At 37.1% G+C, this 14,979-nt stretch overlaps 2 protein-coding genes across 6 annotated transcripts in view; both read left to right on the forward strand.

Moving 5' to 3' along the window:
* VWA5A (von Willebrand factor A domain containing 5A) overlaps positions 1-1,249 on the forward strand; it is a 29,489-nt gene extending 28,240 nt beyond the window's left edge. For all 5 annotated transcript variants that reach the window (XM_074400769.1, XM_074400770.1, XM_074400768.1 and 2 more), the window contains one exon: positions 203-1,249. In XM_074400769.1, coding sequence (XP_074256870.1) covers positions 203-282 — 80 coding nt within the window. In that variant the 3' untranslated portion in view covers positions 283-1,249. The remainder of the gene's footprint in view (positions 1-202) is intronic.
* An 11,368-nt stretch (positions 1,250-12,617) lies between these two features.
* Positions 12,618-14,306, forward strand: LOC101047755 (olfactory receptor 10D1B-like). The gene has a single exon (XM_003923873.3). It carries the CDS (start codon positions 12,624-12,626, stop codon positions 13,596-13,598), a length of 975 nt encoding a protein of 324 aa, XP_003923922.2. The 5' UTR covers positions 12,618-12,623; the 3' UTR covers positions 13,599-14,306.
* The last annotated feature ends 673 nt before the right edge of the window (positions 14,307-14,979 follow it).

The raw sequence follows: 14,979 nt of genomic DNA on the forward strand, positions 1-14,979 counted from the left end.
GTCCTGGCTGTTTGTTATCTCATGGCAGCTGAGTGTATATGGGGCCAGAGAAGATTCAAGGATAATCTGGGCAGTAAGAAGAGAAAAAGCAGGGATATTGAGGACAGATAAAAAGCACAACTCAGGGTAGATGATCTGAGAGGTTTGGAGGAGCCTCTCATTGAGATCCTTCATCCCTAATTCTTGTTTTTCCTCACCACAGGCTCCACCATGCCTTTGGTTGTGAAAGCTGCTATTACTTTCCTGAAGTCATCTGTGGATCCTGCTATCTTTACCTATTGAAGATACCATACAGAAAAAGAAGTGCCTTTAATTTTCTACTGTCATTTCCTTTACTCTTCTACGGTGATGATATGTTCTTGTGTTTTATGATTCTTTATTTTTTTGCCATAAAAGTAAAGGATGCTCACTCCACTTTGCATGCTCCAGGTTCACTTTGGATATGATCTTTCTTTTCCCAGCATGTCCCCTTAGGAAAGTGACAGTGATCCCAGAACCTGTTTCCTTTCTTGAAGGAGTTCAAAACATTCACAGGCTAGTAATGTTTCTTCCAGGGTTTCCAAGCTGACAGTATGAAAAGCAGGTGACATGAACTATAGACTAATGATTACAGCATTAGTTGATGTTAGGAAATGCCTAAATTTGAGAATTCTCTGCATTATCTTTGCCTGTTCACTTTCTATCTTATGTCTTTATTAGGACTGTACTGGTAAGTTTTGAAGTTTTCCATGTGTAGGATGAGTTAGAGGGAGGTTGAAAGCCAACATCTGAACCAATGTAATGTTAAGATCATAAAGAGAGAGACTCCAGGGGCATACTGTGAGAGTTGGCACTGTTGGGGACCTTCCTGATTCATTCTGCTTGGGCTTTGCTAGCCTGTACAACCTACATGCCTTTCCTTGCACTGCCTAAAAGACTCCAGTTGAGCTATACCTGTTGGAGACAGATGTTCCTTCTTAATAATGAAGCATCTTAGTAAGAGGTATATAATGCAATTCTTAGTCCTACCCTGAACCTGTGAGTCCTCTAAGTCAGGCTTTGATCTAGTGCACTAAAGGGAAGGGCGAGTTTAATGGGAGCTTTGCCTGGAACCTGAACCCGGAGTACTTCTGCATTAGGAAAAAAGGAGCTCCCTGTGATCACTCCTGATCCTTGTGTCTCATAGCTCTTATCCTAATGGAAATGATCCTATTGGATGTACTGTCCCTTAAAGTAACTTGTATCAATATTAAAATGACTATTTCTACCATTTCATGAGTAAATGCAGTGGTTCTTAAAATGGTCTTGTCTCCCTGCCCCACAAATCTTTTGGTACTAGCATTTTGGGAAGCCAAGCTAGGATAGTAAATTGACCAGAACGCAGTTGTGGAAATTTGACCTGAAGTTAGTGAAATAAAACTTTAAAGAGTGTAAAAAAACACAGCTTACTTAGAGGTGTAGTTTTTCATAGATTCATTTATTGAACTTACATTGGTTTTATTATCCCTTGTTTTCTGTCCCAGCTTTCCTGATGCCTCCGATGTTCCCGTGGGATCCTGCCCCTCCATCTTCTGTTGTAGGCTGACTTCTCTTACATGAAGCAAGTAAAGGACACCAGTGAGAAAACCACTGTTAGAATCCTGACCATACACTGTAGTAGTTATGTGATGATGGGCAAATGATTTCACCCTCAGGCACATAATATCCCCATCTGTAAAACTAAGAGATTAAACTAGAACTCTATTAAACACTTTCTAAATTGAATACTCAGAATTCCTAGAGGGACGTCATTGCCTTTTGACTCAGAAAGTGGGTGGACTAGGCCTGAGTTTCTTTTTTCTTTCTTTTTTTTTTTTTTTTTTTTTAGAGAGAAAAAAAGAATGAAAGAGAGAAAGAAAGAGGAAGAGAAAGAGGGAGAGAGAGCAGGAGTCTTACTTTATTGCCCAGGCTAGAATGCAGTCTAACTGAGTTTCTTAAGTTGTTGAGTTACCTGGTAATAGGAATACTTGGGGCATGTGTATAGCGGAGTCTGATCTCTCAGCCTTTCTTCCAAGTTAGTTTATGCTGAATGTGATCTGTGGAACAGGGTTGTAGCACCACCTGGAAGCCTGTTAGAAATGCAGAATTTTAGTCACACCAGGAACTATCTTATTTAACAAGGCTCCCAGGTAATGTGCACCCACACTGAAGCTTGAGAAGTAAAGACTTAATATTTTCATAAAATAGGCTTATATCAAAGTCTGCCATCTAGATAGCCCCTACCTACTTAATATCAGAAAATAGTTTCCTAAGGAGCATGAAACGTGTATAGTTAACCTCTGTGCACACAACGCTGTCACTTTACATTTATTATGCAGAGCATTTATTGTTTATCTCCCTTTTTCTCACCCTTCAGCTTCCAGACTGGGGCTTGAGGACTTAGTGCAGGGCCTTCTAAAACAAAAAACAAACACAAACCAAAAAAATATGTGTCAACCTGTCCTTTGTCTTCCTTAAAATAAGGCAGCTGCAGTTTTAAAGTGGCATGGTTTTATTTTTCCATTTGGACTTCTGCACAATGAAATGTTGTATCAACTGCAAATCCCTCAAATCTAAACAAGTGTCAGTCTTCATAATCAGCAAATGGCATTTTGGCACATTTATTGAAACCCCTTTTCAAGACTGGTGCTTTATGTTTTGGAAAAGTATAAAGAACCATCTGTAATTTCAGAAACTGGTGGTCCAGGCAAGGAGCCCAGGAGAGAAGCTGTTCTCATCTCCCGTTGGTTCCCTTTATCTAGCACTTGTTTCGCCACAGCAGCAGACTTGGCCACAGGAAAAGTGACAGATATCATTGCCTCAAGATTCTTTCACTTAAACAGCCCAAGAGCTCCCCTGGAGGGTTTTCTGTGCTCCATGGACTTGTTGATAAAATCTATCCCGTCTTCCCTGACTCTAACACAGTCCTACTCAGGGTCACTAAGCAGCTGCTCTTCCTCTCCCAACTCACAGCAGTTGCTTCCTTAAAAACAGTCCATCTGCTTTCCGGAGTATCTGATTGAAAGGAGCTACCAGGAGAAAACCAAGAAAGAAGCCCATGCAATTAACTAACTATGTATTTTATCAGATTTTTTGATATTCTCATATATTTTGATATTCTCCTCAGTGCATACGCATTTAAAATTATACATTCTTGGGAAATTGACTCTTTTATCATTATTTAATGCTCAACTTTATCCCTGACTTTTTCTGTAGTTGTTGTTCCGAAGTTGGCTTGTCTGAAATTAACGTAGCTACTCCAGCTTTCTGCTGATGGGTTTTGGCAAGGCATATCTTTCTCTATCCCTTAACTTTTAGCCTATGTAAGTCTTTTTATTTGAAGTGGGTTTCTTGTAGACGACATATGGTTGGGTCTTATTTGTTTGTTTTTGTTTGTTTTTAATCCACTCTGGCAATCACTGCCTTTAAATTATCTACCCATATCATTTATATTTAAAGTAATTATTGATAAAATTAGGTTACTATCTACCGTGTTTGCCAACTGTTTACTATTTATTGCATTTTGTCTTCGATTTTTTCCCTTTTATTTTTGCCTGTTCTCACTTTAATCAAGCATTTTATGTGATTTTATTTTAACTCCAGTCAATATATCTATCATATTTCTTAAGAAATTTTTAGTTGTGATTCTAGAGTTTGTAATCTACATTTATAACTAATTTAAGCCCACCTTCAAATAACACTATATCACTTTACATGTAGTGGATTTGCCTTATAACAGAATATTCCTAATTTCGTTTTCCCATCCACTATGGCATTGCTGCCATTCATTTCACGTATGTCTATATTTCGACTACCCACTTGTTACTATTATGACTTTAAACAGTTATCTGTTTAAAGAATAAGAAAATGAAAAGATGTACTTCACTTTTATTTATTCCTTCCCTGACATTTCCTTTGCTTACATAGATGTGAGCTTCTTACCTGTAACCATTTTTTTCTTCCTGAAGAATTTGTCTTAATACTTGTAGAATAGATCTGTGGGCAATGGATTCCCTTCGTTTTTGTTTTTGTCTGGGAAAATCCTCATTTCTTCTTCACTTTTGAAGCATAATTGTGCTGAACATATAGTTCCACATTTGTATGTGTGTGTATCTGTGTCTTTTAATACTTTAAATATTTTACTTCAATCTCTTTTAGCTTGAATAGTTTTTGACAAGAAATATGTAGTTTTTTTTTTTTCCTCTATAGGTTGTCTTCTCCCCTGCAGACTTCTTTCAAGATTTTCTCTTTGTCTTTGGTTTTCTGCAGTTTGAATGTAACATTTATAAATATAGGGCATTTTTGTATTTATCCTATTGCTGTTATTTGAAAATCCTGAATCTATAATTTTGTGCTTTTCATTAATTTTGGAAAATTTTGGGCTGTTATTACTTCAACTGTTTTTCTGCTTAGTTGTTTCTTGTATTTCAATTACACATGTTACAGTTTTTGAAATTATCCTGTAGGTTTTGAATGTTCTGCCCTGTTTTTCCTGTGGTTGTCTTTTATTTTGTTTTAGTTTTTACCTTTACATTTAAGTTTATGAAGTTTCTATTGGTCTACTTTCCATTCCAAAGATTCTTTATGTAGTCATGCAAATGTGTATTTTTTAAATTTTGTTTTTGTTTTTATCTTTACATTTAAGTTTAAGAAGTTTCTATTCATCTGTCTTCCATTCCAAAGATTCTCTTCCAGGTTTGTAAGTGTCAGCAGTGACTCTGAAGTCACCTGTCTCTCAGGATTTCAGGGTGACTACTTACCTGTGTTCTCAGTTTCCAGTGGGTACAAAAAATAGTTTTTTGTATTAGTCCATTCTTACATTGCTATAAAAAGGACACCTGAGAACTGGGTAATTTATAAATGAAAGGCTTAATTGGCTCACAGTTCTGCAGGCTATACCAGAAGCATAGCAGCTTTTGGGGAGGCCTCAGGAAACTTAGAATCATGGTGGAAGGCAAAGCAGTAGCAGATGTCTTCACATGGCTGAAGCAAGAAGAAGAGAAAGAGAAGGAAGGTGCTACACACTTTTAAGCAACCAGATCTCATGAGAACTCTATCACAAGAACAGCACCAAATGGGGAAATCCACCCCATCATCCAGTCACCTCCCACCAGGCCTCACCTCCCACGCTGAAGATTACAATTTGTCATGAGATTTGGGCAGGGACACAAATTCAAATCATATCAAGTTTGTTCAGCTTTTTCTTCTGGTAATGAGAGTGATGATTTCCAAGCTCTCCGCATTTTATAGTTGAAACTGGACTCTATGTATTCTGATCTACCAAATTGCCACACTTTAGTGACTCTTCATTTACAGAATTGTATTTTTTGGAACTTAAGAGGTAGAAAACATTTGTTTTTCCCCTGTTGTAGTCTATCCAAAGTTAAAAGTTTATGTTTGTTTGTTTTGCACATAAACCAGTTTTTATTACCAAGTGATATAACAAACAGACATCCTTAATGGTGAGATATGCAAATGAGATGAGTTGTGGGGAAGAACCCAATAATGCAGGGAGCGTTTATAAATAGACAGAGACTTAGGGAGGGATGAGGGTATAATGTTAGGCAGTTCCTAAATAACAACAAATATAGGCATAAAGCTGAAAGTGGAATTACATAGGAATATAGTCAGGCTTACATGAGATAATAAATATATACATTTTTAAAGCCTTTGTCAAATAGCAAGCTCTGTACAGAGTTTGGAATCCAAGTTTTTTTTAGTCTTTATTTCATCTTTTTTTTTAAACAGCTTAATGAAGTGTAATTTATGTACTGTAAAATCCCCTCATTCAATTTAATTCTTTTTTGAAATATTGTAATTAACAGTTTAGTATTCAGTAGATTTTTAGGATAAAGATGCTTAAGCTTACAAGCATGTTTTCTGCTTTACTGAGGTATGATAGACAAATAAAAATGATCACTTTGTGTCTTTTGATTGGAGAATTTATCCATTTACATTTAAGTTAACTATTGATAAGTGAGGACTTACTATTACCATTTTAATTGTTTTCTGTTTGTTTTGCAGTTGACTTGTTCTACTCTTGCTTTCTTCCTTTATTTGATTTTTTTTTTTTTTTGGTAGCAATTCACTTTGATTATTTTCTCTTTATGTTTTGAGACTTTGTGGTTATCTTAAGGCTTTCATAAAAATATCTTATAGTTCTAACCATCATTTTAAGTTAATAACAACTTTAATTGCATATAGAGACTCTATGATTGAAAGTTTTATTATTTTTTACTTTTAAAAATAAAAATGTGAAATAGCTACTTGTTTTGAATATTAAGAACAAGGATTCTTAATATTCAAATACTTTAATACATCATTAAAAAATTAGCTGAATTATCTGGTTTGGGGAGAATCTGTAATCATTAATAGATAAAACCATTAAAATGAATGTTACAGATACAATTAATCACAGCTATATATTTTCCATTTTGTACCAAATCTTTATACAACAATCATTTTATAATAATTTTTCAGGTGTAAATAAATATATGAATGCCACTACCACCCCTGGTCCAAGGTACATAGAGTTGCACACATTCAAAACAGCTCTATCAGTTACGATAAATTAAAAATTAGCACATCTGCTGTTGTGATTTCTTAATGTCCATGGCTAAATAGAAACACATTAAGCACAGAAGATATTGTAAAGTGAAGCTGTAGTTCAGGAGGATCAGATTTGTCTGAAGAATAGATAGAAATATTCTCTTATAACTATCTATTAGAATGCATGATCAAAAGACATTGTGTAACAGTTCAAGATACAGATTCTGAATTTTCGTTTGGTACTTTCTGAAGCTCTAAGAACTAGTAATTGGTTCCAAATGGCCTTAATATTGATTGAGACACAAAATACTTTTAGGCTCACATTTCCATTGAGAGATGGAAACTAGTGATTCATTTCAGACATTGAACTGCTCCATGTGATTCCAGGGACTGGTCCAGTATTGTTGCCTGTTATGGTTACCTGATTTACATCCCAACAGGTTACAGGCTTTGAAAGTCGGAGTGGGATCAGATAGAAGCATGAAAATTTATTTAGGAATTAGTGATGACCGAGGATTCCAAATCACTCAAGAATCTTTCCAAGGATTCAAGTCCCAGATATTGCTTTAATTCCCATCTGTTCCCAATAAAAATGTAGAAAAATTTTAGTTCTGTATTTATTAATTTAATTCCTCCACTAGGTGAATCACACCTCTTCCATAGAAACTATCAAATTTTTTAAATGCCAAGAAATTTTCTATCAGAAAAAATAAAATGAGAGGAAGGGAGGAAGAACAAAAGGAAGAAAAGGAAATAGCAGCTTCAGAAATGTGCCACGCAGTAAATAGCCATCTTTATACTCTTTTCCATTTTTGAGGTTACAACCTAATTCTTCTTTACTGGGTTATCACAGATAAAGGAATAAACATGATTGACAATTGACGGCAGACCCTTATCCTGCCAAGAAACAACAAAGCACCTGCCATTGGATCAAGAATGCCTAGACTTAAGCTTGCTATTTATAAACAGAAAGCTTTGCTGAAGGATTAGTTGAGGAATCTGTTGTTGCTAGAATATGTTAGTGACTTACCTGAATAACTGGAGTAGGAAAAAAAGGAATAAATTAAGCAGATTAAAACAAAGATGATACAAATTTCCCCACAAGTCATACCATGGCAAGTGACCTCTTCTGAGAAATATGTAGTTAATTTTCTAGTGAGACTTTTTCCCTAGGAAACAAAACATGAGCTAAATAAATTTCTCTCTCTCTCTCTCTCTCTCTCTCTCTCTCTCTCTCTCTCTCTCTGATGCTTTATCTCATCATTATTATTATTCTTTGAGATTGAGTCTCACTCTGTCATCCAGGCTGGAGTGCAGTGGCGTGATTCGGCTCCCTGCAACCTCCACCTTTCTAGTTTAAGCAATTTTCCCAACTCAGCCTCCGAGTAGCTGGCACTACAGGCATGTGCCACCATGCCCCACTAATTTTTGTATTTTTAGTAGAGATGGGGTTTTGCCACATTGGCCAGGCTGGTCTCAAACTCCTGGCCTCAAGTGACTCGCCCACTTCGGCCTCCCAAAGTGCTGGGATTATAGGAGTGAGCCACCACACCTGGCCTATCTTATTATATTTTCATGCCATTATCTTGTCAGGGAAACCATGCTGAAAATGGTAACAACTATAAGGTTATACAGAAGACTTACCTAAATATCCAAATGAATCTATTAATAATTTTTCTCTTATCCAGAGACAGCTGCTTTCTGTATGGAGTCATTTTTGGAAGCAGTGGTGATGTAGTGGAAAGAGAGCTAAACCTGGGAATGCCTGGGCTCGTCTACTGTCTAACTTTAGAAAGCCAAAATTGCTCTGAGGTTTAATGTACTTATTTGTAAAGCAGAGTTAAGGAAAACCACCTTACACAGCTCTTAAGAATTAATCAAAGCTACATAAAAATGTATTGGAAAAATAGAACAACTACAAATGTTAATTATTTGTGAGTATATGAAAATCAAAATTAGTAATAAACTTATTTGTCTTTATAACACAAAGGGAGAAGTCATATTATTCTGGATTTGAGAGATAGCTCTACCACTAACCAACTCTGTTACCTTAGTTATGTTGCTAAAATTCTTTGAGATTAATAAAAAATAGATAGACATAAATTTTTGGTAAACATTGAACGATGTTAAACACAGAGCCCTCATCACAATTCCAGTATGTAACAAATCCACAGAAAATGTTAGCTGTTACTGAAACTTGGATGAACTTACTAAGACACCCCAACAAGCTGCTTCCATCCTGAGACCCTGTCTGAGCAGTATCTGTACTTCCTCCAAAAGCTGCTTTTCCCCTCTTTTAAAAATGTCTCAGCAATAGCTTTGGTATCATAGTGGTTAATAGTTTTGTAACCTTTGTAACTACTTTTGTTGCTACTATGGACATTTTCATAACTGCTTTTGCTTTAGGGGTTAATTGAATTACCATCATTAATTTACAGCTCCACTTTTATTGTGTTAGGTCAGTATCATCGAAAATTTTTAGGGTGGAAATAAAATCAAATAATTTTATGCTAAGAAAAAGCTTTAAGTTTTTTTACTTTATGTTATTATTGAGAATATCCTTAATTGCTTACCTCAAAGATGGTTCTTTTTACCCCTTCTTGAATACCTCCAGTGATGAGATCATTACATCATAAGGTTGCTTATTTCATTGATGTAAATTTTCTAATAAACAATTTCTTTCTACATTGAAAATAAGTCTATCTTTCTATTACATTTGCCCATGATTCTTGAGTCTGTGTAAAACAGCTCATATCAAGTCTACCCACCAGCCTTGCAAGCGTTTGAAGACCACATTACGTCTCTATTTCTCTTCTTTTGGAGCAAGACTGAAATCACTGTAATTCAGTATAGCCTACTGCTTAAAAGAATTCGCTTTGAAATTAGAGTCTCAGCTCATTTACTTTCTAGTTGTGTAATCTCTAAATTATCTAATCTGTTTTTCAGTTTATTTGTCAACTAATACCATCTACTTCTTAAGGTTTCATTTGGAGATTAAATGTAACAATGAATTAAACAAATTAGCATGACAGTGTATGGTAAGTGCTTACAGTGGATTGTTAATTAAATAATAGCATTTTAGTTGATTATTTTTCTTTTGAGGTGGTTTATAGCTCCTTTATTTATACTGGTCATCTTCCCAGCAATGTGTCCAGCATGTGAGACTATTTTTCTGTAGACATAATATCCTGAAGATACATCATGATAGTAAATGCATAATGAATAATTACTGATTAGGCTTATGTCTAGAATAATGATGTTTATTAGAGATAGCCATATAGTCACATGCATGTATAGATAATGTCAAAAATGATGAGACAAATGATAACATGAGCTATCATGAGATCATGAGCTTATAATATTGAGCTGAATTGGAGCAGCTTTGAAGGTGTAAAAACACCCAAACACAGGGATAGCATTGAAAGTAATCTAATGTTAAAACTGGAGTCTTTCTACTATGTAAACAGCTTTGGAAGAACATATTTCCCACTTTAGAGCATCCCTTTCCAATGATATCATTACTGTTATCTCATGATTGGGTGAATATCATTGACAAACTAATTGCTCCCTCAGAGCTATCACTGAGTCCCAAGTAAGGCTTCAGGGGATCTGAAAAGAACTTCCAAGGAAGCAATCCAGAGAGAGTGAGTGTGTACAGGTCTTGATTGTACAAACCCTGTGAGATTTGATTCTTTATAAATAGGAGAATTAAGGCTCCTTTGGCTGGAGCACACTGTGCTCTGCTGAGAAAAATTAAATGTGAGATCTTGTTATAACACTTGGAAAACTTGACTATGTTCTCAGGTGGACTGTGTGAATATTCAACCTTCTACCCATGTCTCACTGTTAGCCTCTCCCCCTCACATACTAATGGAGAACTTACTGGTCTTTGGTGACTCCTTCCTGAAATGGAATTAAAAATCAAGTTATGGAATCGCAGGATATCATGGTGTATGATCATAGGCAAGAACCAGATTCTCTCCCTCGTGCCTTTGCTGACCAAGAAGATGAATGCTCACAGCAATTTGAGTTGCTCAGAGAGACGATTCAGGTGTGGCTAGAATTAGTAACAAGGGGCAGATTGTCAGAAGCATTTCTTCCCCAGAATGTCACTGTTTCTCTATTGTCTTTACTTTTGCCCAATTCTTGAGTAATATGTGGGTGACTCATTCTGGGTTAGTCTTTCTCTTTAGTGATGCTTTTCCATGACAGTTTCCACAGCTTATGATTGGAATCCCCATGATGAATGTGGCTCTGCAAATTGAAAGCTCCTGAATTAAAGCTGATACTAAGCTCTGGTGTTAAAGGGATAGAAAACACCTGTTGTATGATCTCTAAAACTATGTGAGATATTTAGCAAGGGGACTCTGAAGTCAAGACTGGAAATGGCTAGGAAGAAATAGGACATGAAGTCTTTTCCTACCTTAATATAAAGCAATGATGCGAATGCATCTGGAAAGAGTGTCACTGCTGAGCAATGGAGCAGGCTGTCTTAGAAAGAAAAGGCAAACAGAGGGCACATTTTCCTAATGACTGAGAGCACAGGAAATGACATGAAACCAATTTGTCACATACTAGCTTTTTAACCTTGAGCAACTTGCTTAATTTTTCTAAGCTTCACTTTCCTGTCTATAGATGAGAACAATAATAATAATAGTAATATCCTCTTATAGGTATATTTTTAAAATAATAAATTTTAAAATCCTGAGCCTGTCCTTGGAATGCAGTAAGTATTCATTAAACGGGGTGTGTGTGTGTGTATGTGTGTGTGTGTGTGTACTATCATTATTATTACTAAGTGAATAATGAGAGATCTCTGTATCTTTCAGGTGCTATACCTTGCTCCGGACTTATATAACCTACCTGGTTAGTACTGTTCTTTGCCTTTCTTTACATGAATCACTGTATTTTTTACTTTATTCCAGTAACAAGGAAATTGGATACTTTCCTTGCTGATACTGTTTCTCAATAGTTCAGTCATCTTAAGTCAACTTAGAAAAGACTGTAAGAACTATAGAACCACACCAACATCTCTTGATAGAGTTGGGGTTCTTCAACCTTTCAAGTCTAGAAAGATGGAATCTGAAGAGGATGTAATCTTAAATCTATTAAACAATGTTATTTAACACAATAAGTTTTTTTGCAAATAATTACAGAATAACAACATTGAAGTAAGGTACTTAAAGAACTAAGTTTAAAATATATAAAACAAAGGGAGCTAAGCTATGAGAACACAAAGGCATAAGAATAATACAATGGACTCTGGGGACTTGTGGGGAGGAATGAGAGGAGGGCAATGAGTAAAAGACTACAAATACAGTGCAGTGTATACTGCACAGGTCATGGGTGCACCAAAATCTCCCAAATCACCACTAAAGAACTTACTCATGCAACTAAATACCATCTGTACCCCAATAACTTATGAAAAAAGAAAACAATTTTTCACTGGGGTTCACAGTTTTGCAGACATTTTAGCAGATACTTGATACACTTGAATACTAGGATACTTGTGTTACAGATGTTGTTATAATGATTCATTTGGTAAATGATGAAACTAAGTCTGTTAAAGACATTGTGTAAGTTGTTTTAATGAGCATAGCTAATAAATGGAAAGGTCAGGATCCATATTAGGTTTTCTGGTCTCTAATATAATTCTTTTTCTGGTATGTGACAGAGGGCAATCAATAGTGGAAGTTTGTTATGTAAAGACATAACAAGAGTTCAAATAGTAAATATGCTAAAAAAGAATAAATCCACAGTACTTAGGTTTCTAACCTAAGTTGAAGTAGTTTAAATATGTCTCCAAACTTCTTATTCTGTAAAAGACAAACATCTGCCTTTACAAAGCATTCTTTCCATGAGTTGAATAGACTGACTCTAAAACAGCCATTTCTTTATTACCTGATTTTCTTTTTTTTACATAGATCTCACTCTTGCCCTTCATAAGAAGGCAAGTTGTTCCTTGTTAAAAACATAGCCAAAGCACTCATCAGCAAAAAGCTCGAGAACTTGACATTGGTATTTAGACTTTGGTGTGTGTTTTGGGTACCGTTTCAAGGTTGGATGTTTTCACAGCCATGAGGAATCTCTCAGTGGTGACTGAATTCATCCTGCTGGGCATCCCACACACGGAGGGTCTGGAGACTATGCTCTTGGTCCCGTTTTTGTCCTTCTACATCTTCACCCTTATGGGGAACCTGCTCATCCTGCTGGCTATTGTCTCCTCCGCTCAGCTTCACACACCCATGTACTTCTTCCTGTGCAAATTGTCCATATTTGACATATTTTTCCCTTCTGTGAGTTCCCCCAAGATGCTGTGCTACCTTTCAGGAAACAGCCGAGCCATCTCCTATGCAGGCTGCGCATCCCAGCTTTTCTTCTACCATTTCCTGGGCTGCACTGAGTGTTTCCTGTACACGGTGATGGCCTACGACCGCTTTGTTGCCATTTGTCACCCTCTACGCTACAGCATAACCATGAGCCCCAGAGCCTGCGTCATCCTAGCCATGGGGACCTCATTCTTCGGCTGCATTCAGGCCACCTTTCTAACCACTCTCACCTTTCAATTGCCTTACTGTGGCCCCAATAAGGTGGACTATTATTTCTGTGATATCCCAGTCATGCTGAAGCTGGCTTGTGCAGATACGTCAGCCCTGGAGATGGTGGGGTTCATCAGTGTGGGCCTCATGCCCCTCAGCTGTTTCCTTCTCATCCTCACCTCCTACAGCCGCATCGTCTGCTCCATCCTGCATATCCACTCTGCTGAGGGCCGACACCGTGCCTTCTCCACCTGCAGCGCCCACCTCGCTGCCATCCTGCTTTTTTACATGCCAGTGGTCCTTATTTACCTGAGACCAACCCCAAGCCCCTGGTTGGATGCAACTGTTCAGATTCTGAACAACTTGATCACCCCCATGCTGAACCCCTTAATCTACAGTCTCAGAAATAAGGAGGTGAAATCATCACTAAGGAAGGTCCTACATCAGCTGGGCTTTCTTCCTGAGCAGTTGCAGAGAGAAATGAGTAACTTCCACTTCAACTACAATTCATAGCTTGTAACCATTTTTATTTGGTTCTCACAAATATTTTTCAAATTGAGGATGCAGGTATTATTATTTCTATTTTACAATGTTGGGACTCAGATTCAAAGTAACTTGTCCAAGGACATGTAAGGAGTGAATGATGGCAGAATGAGGACTGTAGAGCTGGTTTTGTGACTCTGGGACCTGTACACTGTTGAGGAAATTACATAGAGAGGGGGAGAGAGAGAGAGATTGAGAGAAAGAAACTCTCCTCAGTAAGCAGAACGGCCTGGAGCTTCTGCCTCTCAATCTTTATTTCCTTCATTCTCCCACATCTCCTCCTCCCCTTCATTTCCCTCCTGCCCTGACATGTCTTCATTTTGACTGCAGTGACTATATCTTCAGATGCCTGCATTGGACAAGTGCTCATTTTTATTTGTCTACAAGTTGTTAAAAAATGTTATTCAGTCAAAAAGGAATGAGGAATGCCTCCTACGAAGTGGATGAACTTGAAAGGCTAACGCTCAGTGAAAAAAAGCCAGACACAATAGGTCATATATTGTGTGATTCCATCCCTATTAAATATCCAGGGCAGGTAAATCCCTTAAAACAGGAGATTCATCTTTTTTTTTTTTTTTAGTTTGATTGTGGGGTGATGAAAACGTTTTGGAGCTAGGTAGAGGTGATGATTGTACAACTCTGTGAACATGTTATGGACAATGTGAATGTGAATGTACAAAATGCCACTGATTTCTTCACTTTAAAATAGTTCATTTTTGTTATGTATTTTTTAACCTCAATTTAAAAAATCATTCTCTCAAAAAAAAAAAAAAGAAAAGAAAAAAGTGGGTTTTTTTGTTGTCTCATCCATATTGATTTAAATAGCATCCTGTTACTTATATAAGAGAAAGGCTCCTGACTGGGATGTAAGGCAGCCTCTTATGGGTAAAACAGAGGTACCAATGTGCTGTATCACTTTCAAATCCTGGCCGCCGGGCTTAGCCATGGAAACAGGTCCCGGCTGTGAAGGTACAGCATGTGAATGAGATGTGACGGTAGGTAGGAGAATCCAAGCAGGGGCAGCTGTGCTGTGATTCCACATTAGACAGTCTGACTTTGTCACAATATAAAAACTGTCAAAAGAAAAGAAAAAAAAAAAAAGAAAGTCTGACTTTGGGTCATGCACGGTGGCTCATGCCTGTAATCCTAACACTTTGGGAGGTTGAGGAGAGCAGATCGCCTGAGGTCAGGAGTTCAAGACCAGCCTGGCCGACATGGTGAAACCCTATGTCTACTAAAATAAAAGAATCAGCTTGGTATGATGGCGGGTGCCTGTAATCCCAGCTACTCAAGAGGCTGAGACAGGAGAATCACTTGAACCTGGGAAACAGTGTTTGCAGTGAGCCGAAAT

This window comes from Saimiri boliviensis, chromosome 6, assembly GCF_048565385.1.
Source record: "Saimiri boliviensis isolate mSaiBol1 chromosome 6, mSaiBol1.pri, whole genome shotgun sequence".
NCBI classification, from domain to species: domain Eukaryota; kingdom Metazoa; phylum Chordata; class Mammalia; order Primates; family Cebidae; genus Saimiri; species Saimiri boliviensis.